This window comes from Lutzomyia longipalpis, chromosome 1 (genome assembly GCF_024334085.1).
Source record: "Lutzomyia longipalpis isolate SR_M1_2022 chromosome 1, ASM2433408v1".
NCBI lineage: Eukaryota > Metazoa > Arthropoda > Insecta > Diptera > Psychodidae > Lutzomyia > Lutzomyia longipalpis.
In genome coordinates, this window is record NC_074707.1 from 39,851,213 (window position 1) to 39,876,953 (window position 25,741).

The following is a 25,741-nucleotide window of genomic DNA, read 5'->3' on the forward strand; positions in this document are numbered from 1 at the left end:
CTATTTTCCTTGCCTCTCCTCCCAGTTTTATGTAGGTAGGTATTTTATTCCATCACTTAATATCACATTTTATCCGGCAGATACCTTGGAGATGTATTTTAAACTAAATGTCTGTGCAAAAAGGAGCACAACAAAGTCGAATGGGGGATTAAAACTTATTTTAATGTGAGAAAGACGAGCAAAAATTTATTTCTACATTTGTATTTATATTTATAACCATGCAGCAGCATCATATGCAAATTTAATAATCAATAAATCGATCAAAATCGCATTACTCACATACACACTACATCGGCCACTTTATAAACTGGCAGTGATATACAATATTAAATTCACTCGTGAGGTGTTGATTGCAAATTTTAAATAATATTGATGCGAATACCCCGACACACTAATTCCCTTTCATGCCGCCACAATATTTATAAGGTTTTAGGACGCGTCTGCTTGAATCATAACCGACACATCGCCAGGCGATATTAAATCATATACCCAAATGGGCTTATTATATCCGCATTTATATGTTTTCGTATCAATAAATCAATAAATTAATATGTATTGCACCACGTTCTTCGGTTTGAATTACAACACAATCTTCTTCTTTTCCATTCATCGTGCCCAGACGAATGCATATTATGCACACAGGATGTCCCCAATTAACGTGATTACTTTAATTTATCACACAGATGAAGTATTGAGACATAATTCTGTCTCTAAATTAATTACGATTTAGACATCTGTCAAGGGCTTAGCTACCTGCAAAAATTGAGGAAAATCATTCAAGAAACTAAAGAAAATGTGCCGAAAGAACTGAAGATTGATTAGCCTTGAATAGGTTAGACTAGAGCTCCTAAGACCTAATATCTCTATTGATCCTTTTATGTTTAATATTTGGTATAAAGTAGCCTTCGTTAATAAGTTTGCAAATGCATAAAATAAGCATTTTTTTAAGGGAAATCTAACCTAGCAAATATAATCCATTCGCGTCTGTAAGAATCATAGAAACATTTCTTTTAATCGCGATATTTATACTGTGGACAGTTAAAATGTCTTCTTACTTTAAAAAAAACTTTAAATTAATTTCAAACCGGTAAAAAAATGTTTCACATTTAGGCCATAGCACATTTGGGACCCAATGAACGAGAAAGAGTTAATAAGAATTTCGAAATAAAAGAAAGAAATCAAATTTGCAATAAAACAATTTTAGATTTAGACTAAACAAATTCAATTAAATAAACACATAAAATTGTACTTTATCACCATCTCTCACTCAGCCGCAACTTCATTTGCATTGAAAATATAATTTAATGATTTTTTTTTCAATTTAATTTCAAATTTGTTAGAAAACTAACATAAATGAAAAAAAAATATTCCCTCAATTTTGAAAATACAATGAAATTTTTAGAGAATTTTTTATATCTCCCATTAAAAGTTACATATTTCCCTCTCAACTAAATCATGCAACAACTTAAGTCACGCAATAGATGTTGGACTTTCAGGTAGGTATATGTTTCTTTTTCTTTATAATATATTGCATTTTTAATTGCAAATTAATTTTATATGTTTAAACTGCATAAATTTCCATTATAGTTCAGCAATTTCAAAAGAAGAAAAAAAGTATATTAACTTTTTTTTTCTTTAACATTCGTTATCACGATATCAGAATCATGACAGGGCAATTTCTTGGAATTTTACCCGCGTAAATGGGTGCTTTAGTGTATAAAGGAGGTGGGCCCCCATGAGACAGAACTGTTTGTAAAATTGCTTAGGTGCAATAGAAGGTAAAGGCAAAAAAAAAAAAGAAGTATCAAGGAGGGTGACGCGCGCTGTTATTTAATCCAATTACATTTTATATGTAACTTCTTCAATTTCTCAACTCTTTCACCTTGCCCCCAGAACATACCCCATCTGCTGCACTTTCCAAGACTCACATTGATGTCTCGCCACGAAGTGCATCCATATGGTCAAAATCCTTGAAGACGTGACTTTAAGCTTTTATACATTTGAAATTCAAATCACAACATTTTAATTTTAATACAACAATTTGTCTGTGAGATATAATAAATATTTTTAACACTTGAACACCCCATCATTGAGTATCTGCAGCATAAAAGGAGAGTTCATAAGACTTTGACATGCACATAATTCCTTGTGCTTGTTACAATTTACCCTTTAGACATTATTTTTGAGGTGTGAGGTGATGCTTCATGTTCCTCTTCGCGCGCCATGGTTCTACTAAAACAGCTTCGTTGTTTTTTTTTATTTGGCAGATATAGTAAATGATCAATAATTAAATTTTAAGATCTAATATGAATGAAAAGAAATTAATCTGAATTTTTCATTTTTCAGATAAAGTTCTCGGAAAATTAAAGAGATTTTAAAAGTTTTTGAGCATATTTCCACAATTATGCAATTCTTAATTTTTCTAGTCAGTAAACTACCTAGATCTTGGCTAAATCTTAATGTTCCTGAATATTCAAATTAGTGAGGAAATTCAAATTATTCAAATTAGTCAAAAAGATTTGAAAGAGTCCAAAAGCTTTGTGGCGTACAATTAAAGCTTTCTTTCCCATCAGTTTAATCTAAAGAATCATTGAAACTTTCAAGCCAACCAACCCTATCAACCAATCTCTCCACTTTGGCGTATCCGCAGTCGTATGGAGCTCTGAACTAAAGATGCCGATCATGGCAAAATGTTTCAATATTGAGCACCCAATTTCCGATAATCTCTTATTTGTTGTTCGATCGGTGCCGAAATGTGTGGCTCCCCGAGAAAGACTAACGACTCGGTAAATAATTTCAATTAGTAATAAATTTGCAATATATACACTCATCTTCGCTTTTTTTTGTACGTTTCGCTCAAGAACACAAGAAAAGGAATACCGCCCCACAAGCACGAGGCGGACACCTGAGAATTCGGGATCTCTCTCTACGGAGTATTGCGACGATGTAACCCATACGTAGAGTGTGAGAACTGGGGGTATGAATTTGTAAATTGAACCAAATTGAAAGTCACAAATCAGAAAAGGTGCAACACGAAAAACCCAAACGACGAAAAGGGAATTAATGAAAGATTAATCGAATTGAAGGCAATTTGGTCAGCCACACGTTCTTCTCGCACCACAAGTGTTGCTGTATAAGTTGGTGTGGAAGTGGAGGAAATCGATTGAAAATTGGAATCAATGAAGGCAATCATTTCATGGATTTATTATCGCGATTTTATTCACAGCAAGTCTCCCTTTATGCACCATTTACCCAGCATGTTGCGGGGTAGGGAGTGTATGTCAGAAATCATTATAAACGAAAATGTACGATCGTCAGTTACTGATAATAGGAGGCAATATCAATTAATTTGCATTTAATTGGTTTCCACGCTATAATTTATTATTGAACATAAATTTTAAATCACAAACCCGGGCGCGGAGGTGTTTCCCTTTTTTCCTTCATCTCTTTTTTACCCACTTGCCCCATGGTATGTTGTGGGCCAAATATGCAATAAATTCGCGAGACATTTATAGAAATAAAACATATGTATGGCTAAAGGATTTTTGCAAAATTTGCATGTTGCAGCGCACATACATACATTTTGCCTAATGGAAATCATCTTAATGCATTTCAATGTGAATCACTTTATTTCCCTCGCTATGCTATCTCTATTATATACATATATCTTGTGAAAATTTAAATTTTGTTTCTCATTGTATTCCCCAAGGCATCTTTATTGTACATATATATAATTTTAAATGCTATTTTCGGGTGATTTTGAGTGACATTCGATGTCTAACATATGTTTGTCTTGGAAACGAATTAAATTTCAACATGTACGGAATTTCTTCATTAACTGCATTTTCTTTCAATATTATTTAGCATTGCATTTTGAGGAAGTCAGACCATAGCAGTGATTGAGATTTTAATTCGTGGAAAGCAAGGGTAATAACCTAGACCTCTTGTCCCAAAAGAAAAAAATAATAAACTTGCGAATCCATCCAAAATTATGTTATTGAGAAAAACAAAATGAAATGAATCTATGACATTTTTTGCATGTTCCTGTCCAAAAGAAAATCAAAGAACCTCAAATAACTCATTCAACAAACAAAAAATCCTATTCATTTCCTCTGTACTCCAAGAATATAAAAAAAACCTCATCGGAAAATCATGTGATTGTCATTTCATTAATCCTTGGAGACACACAAAAATGTAAAGTAGAAAAAAATCCTGAAACCTCGTGATGAATTCTGTCTCACATAATATTGGGGAATTTTTCCTTCAAGCAGATGAAATCAATAAATAGAATTTTCGTCAATCAATCGTCACCTAAAAATCATTAATAGGACTTTTGAGATGTTTCGCTGTTCTTTAAATAAATTCCAACATTCAATTTGGATCCCCGGCAGGGGGAAGTTGGCGGGTAGTGTGGGGCGCACACAAAATGAAAAACCAAATCTTCATTGTATTTCGAATGAATTAAAAATAGTTAAAAATGATTGACGATGTGTCACATAATATCACCCAACAAGCCGGGTATCGCCAGGAAGAAATACATTTTAGGTTCTCGCCAATGACGAGTTTCCCGCCATCGAGTGATTTTTGGGTGATGATGATTGCCAAATTGATATTTCCCCTTCCCCAGACCCGCGACCTCTCTCTCACACTCCTAAATCTTCTATAGCTCATCATACAATGTTTCCTGATGAGTCTCGTACTTTCCTAATGAATAATATTCTCAAATCACATTTTGCGCTTTTCTGCACGACAAACATTATTTGCTTATTTTCGCGCGAAAATGTCTCTTTTTCATCAAGCGCAATATTTAGATTTTAATAACGTAGCATTATATTATTTGCACACTGATGTTCCTCGTGCTGGTCGGTATGATGACATATTTAAATTAAGTATTTCAAACCATTAAAATCACTATGTATAATTCACATGTAACAATAAAATGATGAGGGGAATGTGGGTATATCTATATGCAAAGTTTTCATGGCTATACGCTTGACACTCAATAAAAAGCTTTTATATTAAGTTAGCATGATGTATTCGCTGGTAAATCATCAAATAATTACTATCTGATGACAAACTAATAATAAATTTACGTTTAGTTACTTTTGAAATCTCCATGAGAGATTTCTTCGTCTTACACTGCCATATCTTTCGGGTGAAAATTTTCTACATCCTCACAGAAGTTGTGAAAATGAAGCAAAGAAAAAGAGCATCAAGAGAAAAAAAATCTGCATAAAATTCATGGCATGAAGGATGCGCTTCGTGGATTAATGTTGTGGAAAATCAAAGTGTCACTTAATGGAAAATTCTTCTTGTCTTCTCTTTCTCGAAAATATTCATCGTTTTTCCACTCAATCATTTTTCAAACATCCCTCAAAGTATAATTAATTTGTGGAAAATACGCAATTTCCCACCGCGAGATATTAATTATATTTTTGTCATCATCAACACAAATTATTTGGGTATAAGGGGAGAAAGACGATGATTTGGCATGAGGCATCTTTGCCACCGCATGCGACTTGATGTGTGATATTTTAAACTCAAAGACATTTGATTGACATATCAAATATATTTAGAACTTATATTCATTCTTCTCCTTCGCCACATTCTCCGTCTCCTCCATCATTCTTAGATTTCATCCTCAAGTCACAAATTTTCCTCTCGTACATTCATTTTCCCAAAACCCCGCACCCATTCATGTTCATCATCAGGGATTTCTTGCCAAAACATTATTGACTTTTGGGTGGAAGGATTCTTAGGTTTGCGAAAGCATGATTTTGTTTAGATTTTTCAATTTAGGGATTGATTCTGTTAAAAATCTTTACTTTTCTTCTAAGTTAAAAATTATTGTAGCCTCATTAAGGAAACACAAAGGATTAGTTCTTCCATGAAACAATCAGAAAGGTTTTTAAAGAGGCCTGGAAAAGTTTTTTTTTTCCTTCAAAAACACGATTAAAGAAATGAAACAAACTATTAAAATCCCTTTAAAATTTTTCATTGAATATTAATAATCTTTTTACTAAAGAATTGTAAGAAATGAAAAGAATAGATTTTTAACACAATAATAGCCCTTAATTTTATATAATCTCTTTATAAATAAATTGTTTTAAGACAGTTCTAAAATATTATTAAAAAGGATATTTTTCTACATTCAATAAAACGTTAAAAATTATTATTTTCAACAGGCAATTCTCATAAATTAATATTAGATTTTCTTCTTTTAAAAATATCTTCAAACAAACTAATATCGGCAGAAAAACATTCAAAGAAATTTTCCCACCTAATTTGCAATATCTGTGACCTTTTAAAAATGAATGTATGCCAAGAGCTTAATGCACATTATTCCTATAGGAGCAAATCATAGCCGTGAAAATGTTGGCAATAGCTCTGGGAAAACACTTTATAGTTTTCTCATTTCCCCCCCGCCGCCGCAATGTCTTCCAACACCATCATCGTGGAAGACATTGAGGAAAATAGAAGTGGATGAGAAACAGAAGAGTTTTCCAACACACAATTTTATTTGTTAGAACTATTAAAAGTGGATTTATCTTCAGGTAGGAGATAATTGCCACACTAACTGGTACAACATTAAAAATGTGCCATAAATTCAACAAGAACACAACCTATTAATGTATTTGTGATGTATTATGGTAAATAGAGTGCGAAGATGTAAATTTATGAAGTGTGGATACTTTTTTTTCTGCTTAACTTTCTCAGACCCATCCTCCCGCATGACAGAGAAAACTCCGTCGAGAAAACATTTGAAGAAAATATAGTCGAAAGACATATAGTACATAATGTACTATGTACTACGCATATGTACATAGAAGACGATGGAGTCTAACTCATTCCTTCTATTCTCACACACTAATAGGCACACACTTAAATATTGTCTTTTGGAAATTTATAAATATATAAATAAATATTTAAGGCACATTGGAGTCATCAGCATCAGACACGCGCGATCAGTGAGAGGAAAAATCACCATTAGCAGAGATTCTCACATCGCACGCCGAATGTGATGGGCAAAAAAAGAAGACTATGGTTGCCTTCTTTAAACACTTGACTGAAGAAAAACCAATTCCAAAACCAATGCAATCATGAGAGAAAAAAAAATTGGAGGAACTATAATTTGGCTACGAGATGATCTTAATTTTCACATTGAGTCTCACAACTCTTTTCTCGCACTCACTCAAATGATTTTATTTTCTATAACAACATAAGCGCTTATGCGCTGAAATACAAGAGTAATTTATCATATTCACATTATTTATTAATAGATTTTTTCAACTCAACAAGGCACTATCGAAACCCAACGATTCAAATCACCTTCAAGTGGTGCAACACACCACATTGTCAAAAAGTCATGCAAGAAAGAAATGAAAAAGTCGAGAAAAAAACAATCTGCAGAGGAAAAACTCTCAGTTAGGAAGAAAAAAAGACCAAATCTGAATGTTAACCATAAATAAAATTAAAATAAATTGCCCATGGACCAGAGGTCTGAAAGAAGAAGTGATCTTGTAATTACCGTTGTTGAATCTCAAAATATTATTTATAGTATTTGAAATATGAAAATTGAGTTATCACTTTCAAAATATTGTCAAATTTTTCATAAATCACGCTCACGTGAAATTTGAGCATATGGGACGGCGGCAGCATCACGAAAATGTGGAGCTTCCACATTGTGATGGTTCCTCCTTTTCGGAATTCACACGTACATCTGGGTGTCTGTCCCATTGATCATATTTTTTAATATTTTGTTGTGGTCTCGGTCACTCGCATATTGCTTTCAATTTCGTGACATTCGCAGAAAAGATAACTTATGTGGGGGAAAATTTATAAAATCCCATCAATTTCTTCGGCACATTTTTCACCACAATTCATGGGTGTTAACCTCATATATACTTACATAGGATTCTATATAGGAGGTCAGACTGATATTCTTTATGTTAGATCTGATTTAGAATGATTTTTGAAAAGTCTCAGAGAGATTCTTTTCATCCTTAATATTTATTATTCAAGAATTTGTTTAAAGAATTTGCTTTTTTTTTAAATAAATTTTTAATGGTGCTATGCAGGAAAAGAATGTCAAGAAAAAATGATCATGACATTTTTTCCTGACATTTTTTGTCATTCTATCTCACTCCCACTAATGTATTTTCCTATCTTTCGTCTTTTTCTCACGCATGTTTCTGACATCTTTTTTCGTGGCATGCTTTTTTTCTTGCGCACAACATGTTTTTTTTTTATTTCCTTGAATTTTCTCAACATTTGGGGGTATTTTCCCCAAAGAAAAGTGGAAAATGCTTAGCTAAAGAGCCCACAGTGCCAGGAAAACAGTGGAAAATGGAAATTTACGGTCATTTAGCGGCCAAATATGTGAAAATGCGCGAAGTGAAAAATCAAAACATTCTTTCCCTGACCAATTTTTACGGGATTCTTTTCTAGATTTTGACCACACAAATCACTTCTTGCGGGCTTTTTGTATCTTCCTACAGGTCATCTGCATAGGGAAGGTCGGCCTGGGGTCAGGGAAATGCTTCCTGGGTGGTGGAATCCCACCTGAACGCGGAAAAAACTTTGTCCGGGAGTGAATGTTTTGCTGTCGATCTTCACTGTTTTCACTTACATATTTGGCCGATAAATACCCACGATTTTCCACTTTTCACACTTTCACAGGCACTTAGAACACTTCCACAAGTCGCTTTTCACTTTTCCCGAGCTAAAATATCACAATTTACAGAGAAAATTGCAGAAAACTATGAAACGTGTTAACTTCGCAAGAGCTTGAAAAAGAATGTCGCAGGAAGATGTTTTTTTCTGACATTCTTTTTCCAGCTCTTGTGAAGTCAACGTGTTTGTTAGTTTTCTGCAATTTTCTCTGTAAATTGTGATATTTTATCTCGGGAAAAGTGAAAAACGGCTTGTGGAAGTGTTCTTAGTGTATCTGAAAGTGTGAAAAGTGGAAAATCACGGGTATTTATCGGCAAAATATGTGAAAACAGTGAAGTTCGACAGCAAAACATTCACTCCCGGACCAGTTTTTCCGTGTTCAGGAGTTTCTTGTACGATCCAGGAGACAATTCATTGACCCCACACAGACCTTCCGTGTTGCAGATGACCTGTGGGAAGGTCCAAAAAACCTGCAGGAAGTGATTTGTGTCGTGAAAATACAGAAAAATATCCCGTAAAAATTGGTCAGGGAAAGAATGTTTTGATTTTTCACTTCGCACATTTTCACATATTTGGCCGATAAATGACCGTAAATTTCCATTTTTCACTGTTTTCCTGGCACTGTAGGCTCTTTAGCTAAGCATTTTCCACTTTTCTTTGGGGAAAATACCCCCAAATGTTGAGAAAATTCAAGGAAATAAAAACATGTTGTGCGCAAGAAAAAAAGCATGCCATGAAAAAAAAATGTCGTCAACATGCGTGGGAGAAAGACGAAAGATAGGAAAATACATTAGTGGGAGTGAGATGGAATGAAAAAAAATGTCAGGAAAAAATGTCATGATCATTCTTTCTTGACATTCTTTTCCTGCATAGCACCATAAGGAAACAAAATTATTGCCTCAATATTTTAAATTTAAATTTTAAGGCAAAATGTTTCGTCCAGTCTTTCAAAGACCTCGTTAATAAATTTTCAAAATCAAAATATATAGCAAACAGAAGTCAAAATCTCAATCCTCCAATAAATTTATTTATAAGCAGCATCAAGCTATAAAATGCACATATAAGAAATCTTTAAAAGCTTGTATGCATTTCAAAAGTTAATGATCCCCCTAAAATCTTCTCATTTTTCAATCGCGTGACATTTAATACGCGATATTAAAATGCAAGAATATCACAGAAATTTATTATAGAAACTTCCTTTGCGACATCATTTTGATATTATCCCAACTCCGGATACAATTCACATCAAAATGTTATTAAAATCATACACCACATCCTCATCATTTATATTAATTTCTTTAATTTCCTGGCATATTCCTTCATTTTCCTTCTTTTTTGCATCCAAATGCTCTTGCCATGCAACAGAGTATTGCGCGCAGTTGTGCATGAATATTTAGATCGCAAGAAGAATTCGTTAGCTCAATGACAAACCGAATATCCAGATGTAACAGCAACGAAATGAATGACATTAATAACAATATTAATTTATAGTAGTTTTACCACTAAATTAGGTACATGCAATCGGAGAGAAGAAGACATCTTTTCTTCCAGCAATTGCCACAAAAATGTAATACAATTTTGTATGCGTGAAAAAATTTGTGTTAAAAATCAGCATTATGTGGAGAGGGAGAAGACGAAAAAGGAGTCATTCGTATGCATATTTGCAGTTTATTTAATCTTTTGGAATAAATTGTGTTTGGTGTGAGATTTCTGTGGAAAAACAATTAAATGTCGACCATTAAAAAAATCGGCACCCTTTTGATCTTAAAATAATATTTTCATGTTGATGCTTCTCGCCATCTCTCGCGCCTTTTATATTCTTGTATGGTTCGTTCAATGAGAGAATACTTAAGATGTACTCACACTCCTATTTAGTAACATCTTAAAATCCCATCTATTTCTTTCTCACTCATGAGATTTCCATCATTTACCTCCTCCTACAATTCAGAAAATATGGGGAAGCATAAATGCAGGGACACTCATAAGATTTGCTCATTGAAATTGTATTATGCTGCTTTGAATCGTTTGACATTGAATTATGTATTTTTGCAGAACAATTTGAGTTTTGAAGAGTCTGCAAAACACATATGATTGTTGATTCATTTTTAAATCGTAGTACCTACTTAAAATAAATAAATAAATTTTGACCCCTACATCAGGCCTACAAGATTCCAAGAATGTATTTTCATTTTATCCATTTGCTAAGTCTTTTTTTTTATATTAAAAATATATTAAAATTGAAATAAGAAAAAAAATCTAAATAAGAAACAAACAATAAGAAAATATAAACCCAAAATTGCTTTTTCATTTAATACGTTTTACATAGAATTTTCCTTTTGCAAATCTCCCGACTAACCCTGTATTTCGCATATTCCTTCATGCTTTTCTGTTTATATGCAAATGGAAGTAATTTATGGTTTGAGAATCTTCCTTTTTCTTCACCATTACCACCACGATATGGTGCTCGAATCATCATTGGACGAGGCGCGAAGTCACATAATAAAAGTGACCAATTGAATTCTGGGAATTACGCAAGATCCCTCGAAGTTAAGCGCAAAAGGGGTCTAATAGCTCCAAAACTAAAAAAACAAAAACCCGCGCATATCGTGCTCACTCCCCATACATTTTGTGACTTTTGGGCTCCCGCTGTGTAAATTGGTTACATTTTATGTGCCATAATTGTCAAATAAATGAACTAATTTTAGCGAAATTATGATGGCAACCTTATCGTGCGCGAGAAGATGTGAGTTTTCAGCCTCAAAATGGGACCCTATGGTGTATTTTGCTTTTTGGTTTATGTTTGCCAATTTCATCATTAATTCAAGCTGACACGAAAAACATTGCAATTTACAACCATTAAGTGCATAATCGTAAAGATTGCAAATAGTTCCTGGCACAAACACACATCTTTTTCCCGGAATTCAGATAAAGTGTCTCTCTCTCTTTTTCTCTCTCCTATAGGGTGTTAATGCTACACATTATATATCTACATAATGTATAACTTCTATGCGTATTGATATTTTGATGCCCTTTTCCACGTCCTTTCCTTACTCACGTTCTTCGCGCGCGTACAAACTCTTTTTTATCAACTTCCATAGAAATTACATTAAAACTATTGCCATGAATTTTGCACACTCTTCTGTACGAGTTTAATGGATTTTTAAGCTATTTTTTATCAATAGCGTCAAATGAGGGTGTGAAAATGTATCCAATATTTCATGGATACTTTACATTTTCACACTGCACGGCATTTTATTATATTTTTTTCCTTTTCATTTTGAATTGAATTTATATATTTTTATATTTCAAAATGCCCCACTTCTATTTTAAACAACCACCACGAATAATATAAATGATAAATTCAACTTGACTCATGCTGAGAAAACTCATAGTCAATTTGGGAGATCGATTAATCACACCATAATGTGCCTTCTGATCATACAGATTGATAGTGAAAAATTTCTCCGCAATATCTTTTCATCACATATTTCCAAACACTTGCCCGCGAAATATTTCCAATCACACCTGATCTACATTTTATAGGCAAAAAATACGCATAGAATTAGTCTTTTGGTTATTCCCTGCCTTGAGCATAAATATTTTCCAATGGAATATTGGAAAATTACATGCGTCAATAGAGATTACAGTTTGAATAATAAAATGAAATATTCGCTATGTACAATATTTTCCAAGATGGAGATGCGAGCTCTTCTCATTCCATCTTTAGTCTTCCCTTGATTTGTGGAAAATATAGCATGTAATATGCTGTGAATACAATGTTGCAAACAAAAGGCGATAATTTATTCACATTTCGTACGTGTTCAGAACGCATTTGAGATTCCAATGATCCCCAACGGAATAAGTCTCCAAAGTTGACCAATGGGTGCTATATAATTCTTATTTGATTGACTTTGGAGTAGTAAACTCATCTTGTACACAACATTGTTTGCCATCTTGAATTTCAAAGCTGGCTTTGAGGGGTGGGTGGGGGAGGAGTGATTGAGATGGGAAAAGTCTCAAATTGGCTTTCGATGTTGTAAATTTCGAGAGAGAGAGAAACGATTGTAAGATGAAATATCCGGGAATGTTGGCTTTGAAAGACTTTGCTGTGTGCTTGATTTTGCAAAAATGCTTCATTAGATGATTAATTAGGATATTTTTTCTGACTTTCCTTGAAGAGAAATTAAAGAATTAATTATTAGGAGTTAAGAAAATTAAAGAAAAAATCTAGATTTTCCAATAAATTTCATGACCTGATGAAGATCAGAAAAAAAACCATTGATATGAAAATCAAATAGAGATTTCCTTTTTTTCTTAAATTAACTTTTGCAGAAATTCAACATAACCAAAGGCCCAAAAAACTAAAAATTACATTCAATTAATCACAATATTCCTCCTACGTACAAAAATAATTGAGCGAGCTTTCCCGATGAAAACGATCTATCAAGAGAACAATTAAATGTAGTTTTGAGAATGGTGGGGATCACAAGAAAAATAATCGGCGTTTTCCTTTGAAAATTTTCCTCACAGTCTTTTGATATGACGCTTTTTCTCATTTATCTTCGTCTTCTCTTCCCCCCACAAACAGCGCAATAAGAGTTTCTCAATTTGAACCTTTAAATCATCCAGTTGGGTCCAGCTGCCCACTTTTTTTCACAAACTACTCCTCACACGACGAGCCTAAACAAGGGAAGCCAAATGGAATTTTATGGAGAATTCAATACCAAATTATTCACTGTTGTTGAGGAAGCATTGAGAAGTAATTAATTGAAATCAAACAATCATTAATCACCAGATTTCTCATCAAATTGTAAGTTTGAAATTTCCACCAACCACCCAAAGGGGTGGTATGTGTGTGAGAATAAAATGAGAGAGGAGTTTGTGAACGAGATGCTAAAAACGACGTGATAAAACTCACAGAGATGAAAATTTTCGCCAGGTCATGCATCATCCCGGGTAGAATGGAGGGAATTTGTTGAGTTATTTGTAATAATGTCAATCAAGATGGGGTTTCTCTTCGTTTAATCTGCTCATCGAGTTGCATTTCAACTTCTTCCTGCTCCCTCCAAGGAAAGTAGAACAAAAAAAAACCAACCCATCAGGGTGAGTTGATCGGTTTGAACGAGGGTTGGAAGGATTGTATTGAAAGAGGTGGGAAATCGACTCAGCAACTATCACACCATCGTGTGGAAAAACACCAAAAGACTTTTCACTGAATTTCTAATAAATTCAATGGATATTGTGAAGAATAAATTCATTTCAGAAAGAATTTTTTTCATCTTATAAAAAGTTCTATATCTCCTTGATTAAAGCCGATTTCCACAGGAAGATCCATCCGGTCAAAAAAAAATCAAATTCATCTCCCTTTTGCTTCATTTGTGAAATATATGCGAAAAAAGTGTTGTAAAATATTTTACTGCAATTAATCATGGGGAGAATAAAACTATAGGGAGGAGGGCATAAATGCATCAAGAGATTTCGAAGAATATATAGAGATTCTCCCCTTTGAAAGAAAAAAACTTTTGGTACAAAAAAATAAAAATCAAAGATGCTTGAATTTTTATATTTCAAAAATTTATTCTTCTTTCCTGTGTTTTATGCCCCTCATTCAGAGACGGGGGAAAAATTAATCAAATCCAAATGAATGAAATGAAGACGCGCAAAAAAACGCGCATATGCTCCGTGGAAAAAAATCACCGCAATACAATCAAAAGGACTATAATCGATTTTGATACTCCCCGACATCAATAAATCATTTGCTGAAGGATTTTATAGCTTTCTGGTGGGCCGCAATGTTAAAACGCGGGAGAAAACGTTCGCCCTCTCTCACATCCGCGATTATAAACAAAAAGGTCGGTCTGTGTGTGAGACAGAGAGGCAAATAGCCGGGGATGTTAATGAAAATACCACATAACAAAAAAAATACACTAAAAATTTCTGAGAAGAACAATTAAATGATCAGCGTTAATACGATTTTCGTTATTTGGATCAGAATGGCATGCATATTATGCAAAAAGCCCCCAATCGAACCATCGTCGTCTCTCGCACCTTAAAAGCGCACGCAGAGAGTTTCTCCTGATTTTTGATGCTCAATTTATGGACCTTTTTTACCCGAATCAAAAAACGATTTTTAAATGAATATACAATTCCGCTTTCAAGGTTTCCTTCCTTTCATCATTTTCTTATGCACGTAAAAAAGTTTATAAGGAACATTTTATTTTTATGCATTGTATGAAATGAGATGAATCGAATTTTTAATGTCCTTATTCGAGTTATTTGATGATCTTCGACTCATCGGAGAATTTGTAAAGACAAAAAGTTTTATTGGATTCATTAAACTAAATATAATTGAATCTCATAATTAGGAAGAATATTTTGCAGGAAAATTTAAATAAAATAAAGAATTTATTGGTGCAATTTTTAAGTAAACCTTAAGCCTGAAGAAAGCGATTAGTATTTTGAAGATTTAGACTGCTATGGAGATACTTTTAATGTATTTTTCACGGTTCTAAGAACTTTCTTTTAGCTAAAAGTTAAGTTAAAAAATGTCAGAAATAGAGAAAATTCAGCAATCTCAATCTTTTCATTGCTTTTTAATCTAAATAAACAATTTTGCAATTTGCAACCCTGTGCAAAAATTTCTTTTCCTCAAAGTCAACCTCAATCATTTCTCATTTATTTTGCCACCGCAGTTCTACTCCAAAAAAATTCAATATTTATTAAATTTATTCTGACTTCCAAATAAAAGCTGATTTTAATATTAAATGGTGGTCAAGTGAACAATGGGTACACAATAGTGCGGCATAAGAAATGAACCTATAAACTTCAAATTGATGAAAGGAAATTTCTGTTCGCAATTTCATTGCCCACACGGAGATGAACCGCACACATTTCTCGATAATTTAACTTTGTGGTCAATCTCACGGCGATTTCCCAGTAGTTCCCTCCAACCCAGATGGAATTACTTTGTATAAATTCGTTAATGAACTCACCTCGTTTTTGCATGAATGAAAATAGATCATCGAGAAATTCTTTTCGTTTGGGATCATCATTGATCTCGTACAACTGCAATGAAAGAAGAGATGGGAAGAGATAATTAAATAATTGAAGGAAACGTGTGTCGAATTTGATGATTAAACAAAAAAATCATATATTGTCATGTTTTGAAGCTTCCCAAAAACGTGAAGAAAAAATATTGTGATTCTCTCGATCGATGCCAGAGAAGAATTCAGCAATTGAGAGAGAAAAAAATGTACTATATATGCGAAAATATTATAGCCACTAGTCCCAATTTAAATAATGATTGGCATCCATCGCATCACCATCATCGTCATCATTTAAGGGGTTTGCGTGTTCAATTATCCCTGCAGCTTGTACCACACATTGGATGTTTAATACATCCACCAAAGGAACATCCATGCCCAGGCAGCTTTTCTGCCCATCGCCAGACACTTCTGCTGGTGGCGATTTTTATTGTTCCCTCATTTGCAATTGACTCTCGATATGCCCAATAATTCCCTTTATGCACCATCTTTTGCCCGCCAAACCATCGCAGAAAATAAATACTCAATAACATATCTTTCTTCTTTTTTTTTTGGCTTCTCTTCATCTGATATAAACCACGAAAAATCCATGGGTGTTGTGTGCTATATACAAGCCGGGAGAATAATAACAATAAAATGAGCGCCAGGGGAGGAGAACAAATACACAAATTGATGTTTTAACTTAACCCAAACCGACCTCCCTCGACTTCTCATTGACATATGAAAAGAAAAGAGGTCTCCATAGCCCATCACTTTAACCTCGTCTGACTTCTTCCTCTTCTACACACAGCTCACTGAATTAAATTCCTTATTATTTTCATTACAATAGTCATACAATCAACAAAAAAAACTTCGTCTATCTTATGATTTAAAAGTCAAAATAAAAATAAAATTTTCCATTGCTGAAATTTGTTATGTAGAATTTTTAATTTGTCACCATGAAGAAATGTTAAATAGCCAATATACATTTCAGGTATTTCCCATTTCGTTGGAAATTAGAAAAATTTCCTGCAATTAATTAGTGTTTACCGAGAGCTATTTCCAAATTGTTCCGTATGCATGATTGTTAATTTCTTCATTTCATAGAGATTTGCAAATTACAGTCCAGCAACATATTTCTTCATGTATTTTGCATTTGGAAAATTCCTCGAGTCATAATTTAATGAGTGATAATTATTAGATTGATGCTGCTACTTTGCACATAATGCAAGAATCATATGCTGAACTTTTGCCTTTTTATATGATTACTTTTACCAGCGTGGTTACAAATTTTTCAACACAATATTTTGTGTCAAAATATGTAAATAAAAAGTTTACAATATTCCGCAAGGGGGCCAAGAGTTCGGTGTGCCATCTAGTGTGTAAATTTAATTGATAGAATAAGTCCAAATAATTTTACTGAAATTTTTTATAAATTCTTTTAGATTTCTCCCATAAATTCTCCCCAATAATAAAGCTACAAAAGATAAAAATAAAATAATTGAATAATATCTTAAAGAATAAATAATAAAGAAAGATTGATAGGACAAGTGCAAGAAAAATCATTGCGTAAGCAATTAAAGACACATAAAATTGAAAATAAGTAATGCTCACAAGTTATAATAGAGAATGGGAGGTAAATTGTAATTTCACGCCGCCAATTTATCCAGTGAGATGTATTATGAATATTTTGTTATATGTAGGAAAGGCAGCAATGTTTTCCATGAAAAAACATATCCCCATAATACACAATAGCAATCACTTGATAATATGAGTTGGTCGGTGTAATTAATCGTGAGGCATGAATGTTAACGTATTTTCTAGATTTTAATCGTCTCAACTCTTAAATGATAAATGAATCTCCTTTCTTACTCAATCTCTCATATATGTGAGGCTGGTACACAACGATCGCGCAGGTTGAAGATGTTAATATACGAATTTCTATCTCAAAACGTCTCTCTATGGCAATTGTAGTAATTCAAATGGTTAGGAATGGAGGATGTGTGTGCAACTAAATTATAATATTATAAATTGTAAATAACTTCTTTTTTTTTCTTCAACTTATTCCACATCACAAATCCATAGACTATGATGGGCATCTCTCCCTCCTCCACTAACTAATCAATCTGGTTATATGGAGGAGAGAATTTCATCATTATGGCATTTTATAAATTAATTCTCTCTTCCATCTCTCTTGCTTAATTTTAAATACCCTCTTGCACACACATCAGTACACACAATGGGCAAATGAAAAGAGTTAAATTGTACACAAGAGACAGCATCACCATCATCTATAAGGCGAATATTATATTTGAGAAATTATGCATGTTAATACCGTGTGTAATGCTACAGAATAATGAAAGGGATATATGTATGTAATGTACGAGAGAGGAGGGAAAAAGGTATTAGAAATTATTATTAAAGATGTTGGTAAATTTATTGGTTAATAATGAGCTTTAGGAATTTATCGGCACATAAATTTTTCTAGAGTGATTTTTCTTGTTAATTGCACCACGCTATTCTTCGTGTAATTTTCTAATGCAAAGGCATATGTGAGTGAGAGAAAAATCCAAAAGGGAATTGAAAAGTGTTGGGTGGTGAAGAATGCCGCGTACATTATTGATTTGATGATGTGTAAAATTCTATTTTCGTATCAAAATCCCTAACAATAAAATGAAATGGAACACGCTAATTATCCCATACGGACTTGCTAAGTCGATAAAATTAACTGCTTATTTCACATAATTTTTCTCTTCAACATCAATCCACTCATTAGTAATTAATGATGCTCCAATTAATTTTAACTTTTCACTCATAAGACTTTTATATTAATCCATCCCGATGAGCTGGGTGAGATTGCCGACTGTGGCGGTTTGTTTTGAGATATAAAAGATTGAGAACTGTTGAGTAACAAATCATGGGCATACTGGGGCTATCTCATCAGCTCACAATTTTAGTTTTTTTATCGTTGTTGAAGCTTGTGTGAGAAGATAAAATGAACCATATAGCATTAAGCATGTAATCCGCTGGGAAATCCAAAAGTATATCGCATTATCGTTGCTTAAGAATATAATGTATTGGAATAAATTGAAAAGGCAAAGCTTAAGCAATTATATGCCCCATACACGTGATACCAAATATTTGGATAAATATTTTGGAGATACTCGTGGAGCGCCAGCGCTAATGGGATTTGGGTCTACTTATATTTTTTTACAGCTTTAGCAGAATCTACATAAATTGGAAAAATTCCTTTCAAACTGTTCAATAATTTTCCTTTAATATTTATCTTAAATTTTTGTTTCCAGGCTCTAATTCCTAATACATTTTTAGTTAAATTAGTACACTGGGAATCTTAACTGGATAGTGATTAACTATTCAGCTATATAATCTATAAAACTTTCCCATAAGGGCGGTTTTCTTTGAATACCTATCTATATAGATATTATCCTTCTCAAAAACCATAGAGTTTCCAACGAGATGAAAAAAAGAGTGTGAGAGATTAAGGAAAGAAATTATCAATGGGAAAAAAAGAAAGAAATTTTCCCCATATAAAATTCCTAAAAAGAAAATATTGTCACAAAATACAAAGGAATTCCCATAAGATTAATTCAAGGGTGAAAATATTTTGTCAAGAACTTTCCCCTCTGTGTATAAATCCGTAAAATATTTATTGTCTAAAAAAGCAAACAACCACAAGAAAGAGAACAACCTAATTATATTATCAAGGGGTGTCGAAGTGAATAACATTTTTAACACTCTCAATGAGGGCCAGAAAATTTCTATTGTGTACGAGGGGTGAGAGCCAAAATACCAACGAGGGGGAAATTGTTATTAATTTCTATCATGTCCATGATGATTATTGGGAAAATGAATAAATTAACTTGTATATTTTAGAAAGATGAAGAGGAGGACATACCAGGACATTATGGTTTTTGGTAACAAGCATTTAAATAAAAAGGGAGGGTGCAGCCCTTGATCGACAATCACACGGGGGTTTTATGTTGTGTTTATTTGCCGATATATAGCAAACATGTATTGGAAAAATTTCTATGGGTAAGCAACAATGAGAGAAACCGTGTGTTAGTCTTGCTGATCGGGGTCTCAAATAGGTCTTTGTTGAGCCACTCACAATGGGTTCAACAATGGATTGTTGACTTGATACACGTGCTGATGCTTTTCGAGGAGGGATCCAACATTTTATTCCACTATGTTTTTCAACATAGACACTGGCATTACTACACACAGCATCAAACGAGTGGCAATATCTTCTCAATCTCTCACCTTTTTTTATCCCTCCAACCAAATGTTTTGGCTTCTTTTATATTTCACGAGAGTGAGAGAAATGAAGATGAGCAATATGCTCTCACCTTTTTTATCTATCACCTCACTTTTGTAGGTTAATAGAGAGATAAATTATTCATTTTGTGGTAACCTATTTCCGCAAAAATTTTAATTTTATTTTTTCACATTTCCCCCCGACCGCCCTTGCCGCATACACTGCACCTAAAAATACTTCTTTTGACTCCTCTAATGGACAATGCCACATTAAAATATTGCCAGCAGAGAGTATTAAATTGTTCGAGTGTTATTGTTGGGCTGTTAATGAAATTTTTCAGGTGCGGTATTATAAAAGTTGTGCATTTATATTTTTTTATGATACGGGCGTTTTGAGTTTGCTTCTATTGCTATTTTATTTGCTATCACCTTCTTTCTTCCATCATATAGCATAAAAATACGCAAGGTGGAGAAATATATAAATTATAGAATGAAAAAAAAACATTCAACACGCCTTTTTGATATGGGTTATTTATCATAAAAAAAAATATATGTGACCCTCTTTGGCAAGCTCCATTGCCAAATAATAAAGCTGGCAAAAAGTTTCACTAAATATAATTAAAATTTGCTGTGAGTTTAGGTAATTAAATCATTGCCAGCACATTTGGTAATTTTATTACTAGAAAGTTTGAAAATGTCTTTTTCAAATTATCTATAATAATTTTCTTAGCCAAGACACAAAGCTGCTATAAAATATTATACGGAAGTTTCTGTTTTTTATGCAAGTTTTCTATTAAAATAAAAATAAATATATATCGAAAGGATAATAAAGTTTATAGAAGTAATAGAGCTTCTGTGAATAAACGGAAATTATAAAAAGTAATATTATAGCTCTCACAGGTCTTAAAATGAGAGCTATAAAAATGGATCTTGTATTGAAATCATTGCACCTTTTCTCACAATGGTGCCAAGCATAATGTACAATCCCATATTTTGCTCAGAGCCAATTACATTTGATAAATTCTATCATTTAAAATAAACTGCTTGGGAGGGAAAGGGGACCTTTTAAATTCACCGAAGAGGGCAGAAATTGTGAAAATAGCAAAAATCTTCTCTGTAGCCCTGGCAAGATGATGGATAAGTGGATATAAAAGGAAATTCTAAAGTGTTTTATATGAGTGATTATTATTTGAGAAAATTGCACCGCTGAGATGCATGCAACTTATTCTTTTGACTGTTATTCGCTCCATCAGACAGGCAAAGCACAATGGAATATAAAACACCAGAAGCTCTCAATACCATTGATATTATAATGATTATTATTCCACTGAACCAATAATATTTATACATATTTTTTCATCGTTCTCAATATATATTCATCATTATATTGGATGATGGAGGCCGGTGCATGCACATGCGGATGCATTCCACTGAGAGAGTGAAGAGCAAAACTGCACAGGAGCTGCACACCATGGTGAAAAACAACCCAAGAAAATTTGCCTTTGGCCACAAATTAAAATTTTTCGAACAATTTAAATAAAATTCTATATAGCCACATACAAATACAGATGGAGAAAATTATACAATAAAAGGTATCGCGGGACAATCAGTCCCAGTCATGAGAGTTTGAAATTTACGCCAGGAAAAAAAGTCCATATAAAAATAATGCACGTGCATTAAAGAGACGATGTACCTACATATATATTGGAAGGAGAAGAACGTTGGAGAGAGAAGAAGCCAGATTTGGTGATGAAGATGCGGTGGTACAAAGTATTCACGGCAAATAGGCGTAAAAAATGTGTAATTCGGTTCCCAAAATCACGCAATATTGCCGAACAGAAGATTTTTAATGCTTCTCTCTGCCTCACGTATAAAACTCTTTTTCCCCTCTTTGAATATTTACCAATCAATCGACAATTATGCTTGAAGCTCACGATTATGAATTGTTTCGTGCAGGAGTTTAAGAGAGAAAAAATCTTAGAATTAAGGGCTGCAAGAGAATTCCTTCGCTGTCATTTATAAAATTATTTTGGCAATCTTTATTAAAAAAAAAAATGCGCAGATGAAGACTTGGCTTACAAAGTAATATCAAGCAGAAAAAAAATCAAATAAACCAAAGACAACAAAGATAAATCGAACATTATTCAAAAGTCTCTCGATTGTGAAGAAATGAAGAAGGAAAATCTCTGGGTATAGGCGATTAAAACCCCCCACTCAAGCGATAATTTCTTTTGAACCTTTAAAACGTATAGGTCAGGTCTTTGATTGATGGAGTTACAAGTTTATTTATTATGATTATTTATCCACATATACCTACACTATATATAGCATAGAGACGGACAATACAAGAAAAGTTTATACACCTAGACGCCTCTTTACGCGCCTCGAGATTATTATTTAACTGTATCAAAAGAAGAGGGCAAAAGATCCATTTTCATCGTATCGATCAAGTTCACAGAGAGCCAAAGCAATCAAAACGTGCAATTAATTAAATTTTTTATTCCCCTAGCACATCATCTTCTCACTCAAATCACCAAGATCCATCTCACACCAGCATGAATAATGCTGAAGTAGATGGATAAAAAAACCTCATCAATTCACCTCGATGATTAGCCACGAGGTGCCTTACATCAATTAATAATGGGAGTTTGAAAGAATAATTTGAGATGATTATTGGATTCAATCAAAAGGCAAATATTTCACTAGATTTTTGCGTGAGTGGGAATAAAATACAAAAATAGAAGGTAAGACAGGAACGAAAAAAAAAGAAGAACCAACCAGCTACAACCTCTTGTATATAGCGCGAGCTTTTGTAATACAATTTAAGTGCGATTGGCTCGAGGATTTGAGCGGCATTTTCCACAAAGATCAAAAAGGAGTAATATTTTGATTTACATTTCGTCATTTCGCGCCAAACCCCGTCCACCCCCCGCCAATAATAAAATGACCCTCCCGGTGCATTCGCTCCATCATTCGGGCCTCATGCTTGATGATCACGTTTGATGTTAACTTTTTATTCTTCACCTTCCTGGCAAACACTCCACAGACACACAGAGAGACTTGGAAAATGGCTTTAAGAAGAAATTTCTGATGCACACACATTGATTGATTTGAATTTGACACGCCTATCATAAAGTATCGCGTATAGAAGGTGCCCAGAACCCGCACAAATTATTCGCACACAGTTCGAATTGCAGGTTACAACAGCACCACAGCCTCCATCATGATCATAAATATTTCACTGTGTTCGGAAATACAGAAAAAAGATGGTAGGATTTTGGATTTGTCTTCTTTAGGGACTCTCTCAAATTCAAAAATGCCTCCTCTTTTGAATGTAAATTCAAATTATATACAAATCTTCTATGCAACACAGTAAAACATCATTGAGGATAAATCCCAAGATACATCCCAAGCAGCACAGTTTGATTATGAAAGTACAAAGTCATGAATAACTGCAATAGAATACTGATCAGAATTATTTAAAAATTACTATTAAAAAACTTTAATTTAAAAATTTATGGAACTTAAACGAATGCCAAAAATATGGACCAAAGATATTATACAAATGGCGCCAACTTTTTTTAGGCGACCTTGACTCGCATTTTAATTTATTATAAAAAATCTATTGGACCGATTTTGATAAAAATTTGTGGAAATCATCTTCAAAAAGCAAAGAAATTTTTGAAATAAAGTTTGTTTAAAACGAATCAATTTTCTTAAAGTTCTACAGTAGTCTTACAAAAAAAAAACGAATTTAAAGATATCTCTGAAACTGTATGACCGGAAAATTTCTGGTTTATTTACAAACATTTCTTTGGTCAAGAACTATCATTTCTCAAAGTTTCATTTAAATTAATTTCCAATTTACTTCTAAGAGCCAACAGAAACAAATTAATCACACAAAATTGTCACATAATAGTGACATAAAAGTCAATCTTTGCTGCTTGGGTTACGGGTCTCTCCTCCTTGCTAATGAGATCATGTTGAAAAAGCAAAAATCACTGTGAGTAGGAAATAAAAGGTATATTATTGAAATAAATGCAGTGTAATTGCTTAATATTGGAGGTCATTTTAGTAAAAGCTGTCTCAATATGCAAATGGTATGTAAACATTCATTTTCGATTCAAGAACATCGCAGTACAAACGAAACATTATTCTTCTCTTTGTTGAATCTTCAGAGACATTGAAAGGACATGAATTTAACTCGCTATTTATGTACATAAGATTGCTGTACGTGTTAAATAAATTAAAAGAATGGGGTACTCTATTAAAGGATTTTGTTCCCACGATGTGAAAAGTTGAGAGAAAATTATCTCGCGACCACAAAGGGTTGACAGATTGCGTTGAGATAAATTTTCGGGACGATATATTCAAGTTTTGGGAAGAAGACCAAAAGGCAAGAAGGAGCATTGATATTTTTCATTATATATAAAGAGATATGGATTTTGAAGACACAAGAAACCGTTAAGATTACGATACATAGTGTATAGAGAGTGCTAATCGTCCCAGACAAAGTGGCCTAATCACGAAATAGATTCCAAGACTGCCCCGTCTCTATTCGTCCCACCACACCAATCTTATATGGCAGCAAGTCATTCAGGCAGTCATATACCCACAGCCTCCGATCTACACCACAGCACGCAATGGGCAAACACGAGATACCCCATGAGCCACAAGAAGAATCGCATAGTCAGACGCGCAATCCACCAGCATTTCCGTGCTTCTTGTATATAGAGAGGCAACCATTTAATACACAAAGTTGAGGCCCCAAAGTGTGTTTACTTTGATTTAATTATGTCCATAATTTGAGGATCAACCAAGCCACCAAACAGCTACCGTAGGTTGTGGATCTCCAGCATCATTGACTCAGCACTTTATCCCCAGCCAGATCCACTTGTACACACCATTCCTCCCAAAGCACACCACACTCAATCTGAGCCATACAATTGAGAAGCATCATCCCAGCATAAATTAAATTATAAGCCCGAGATGGTTATAAATCAGTTCATCGAGAGCCCTGTGTGTGACTCGACATCTTTTCTCACCCATTCACAATCGCGCGCGCACGGGCCCCCTGCCCGCCCGCAGTTTCTCCATCCACCACCGATGAGACGCACAATAAATATAATATTGGATGTACAATGATATTTTCTCTCAAAATACCACCTTGAATTGCTCAAAGAGTGGTGTGTGCGAATGAATGCTTGTTTGTCATGTGATTGAATTGTTAATAAATTTTATTGGAGTGCCACCAACAATACCAAAGAACTCAACACCACCCAAGGGGTTTATAACACTGAAGATTTGAGTGCATTGGGTGTAATATTTATGTCTCATCATCATGGAGTACATCGTACAAAGTACAATAATTATCATTAGCAAATGGGCCGACAAGACGTCTTATCAATTGATAAATCATGGATTGAGGAAGGTATCTAAATTGATTTTTAAATTGATTATTAATGATTTGGGGATTTTATTTTATTTCTTTTTTGTCGTACTTTTCTTTTTTTTAAAGGAGTAAATTAAGAAATTCTTTAAATGTTTTAAGGAAACATCAAGTATTTAAGTTAGTGCCTGACCCCTTGAAGGTGTTGCAAAAGCTCCAAAAGTAGTATTAATTTCATGACGACAATTTCGGGACAATTCTGTGAAATTACTTCATTCCTTCTTATTTTTCTTCGATTTTGGAAGAAGATATCAAAGGAAATACCGTGTTTATTACATTCCATCACAACAAGGGAAACAAGAAGAAAGTCAATTCCAATGGA

The 25,741-nt window shown here is 33.7% G+C and overlaps 2 protein-coding genes across 5 annotated transcripts in view; both read right to left on the reverse strand.

The window, feature by feature from the left end:
- The window catches only part of LOC129787307 (DNA-binding protein RFX2), an 865,065-nt gene that overhangs the window by 280,488 nt on the left and 558,836 nt on the right, over positions 1-25,741 (reverse strand). The gene's annotated exons all lie outside the window — the stretch shown is intronic.
- LOC129787310 (protein dead ringer-like) overlaps positions 1-25,741 on the reverse strand; it is an 85,989-nt gene that overhangs the window by 17,763 nt on the left and 42,485 nt on the right. For all 3 annotated transcript variants that reach the window (XM_055822805.1, XM_055822804.1, XM_055822806.1), the window contains one exon: positions 15,666-15,738. In XM_055822805.1, coding sequence (XP_055678780.1) covers positions 15,666-15,738 — 73 coding nt within the window. The remainder of the gene's footprint in view (positions 1-15,665; positions 15,739-25,741) is intronic.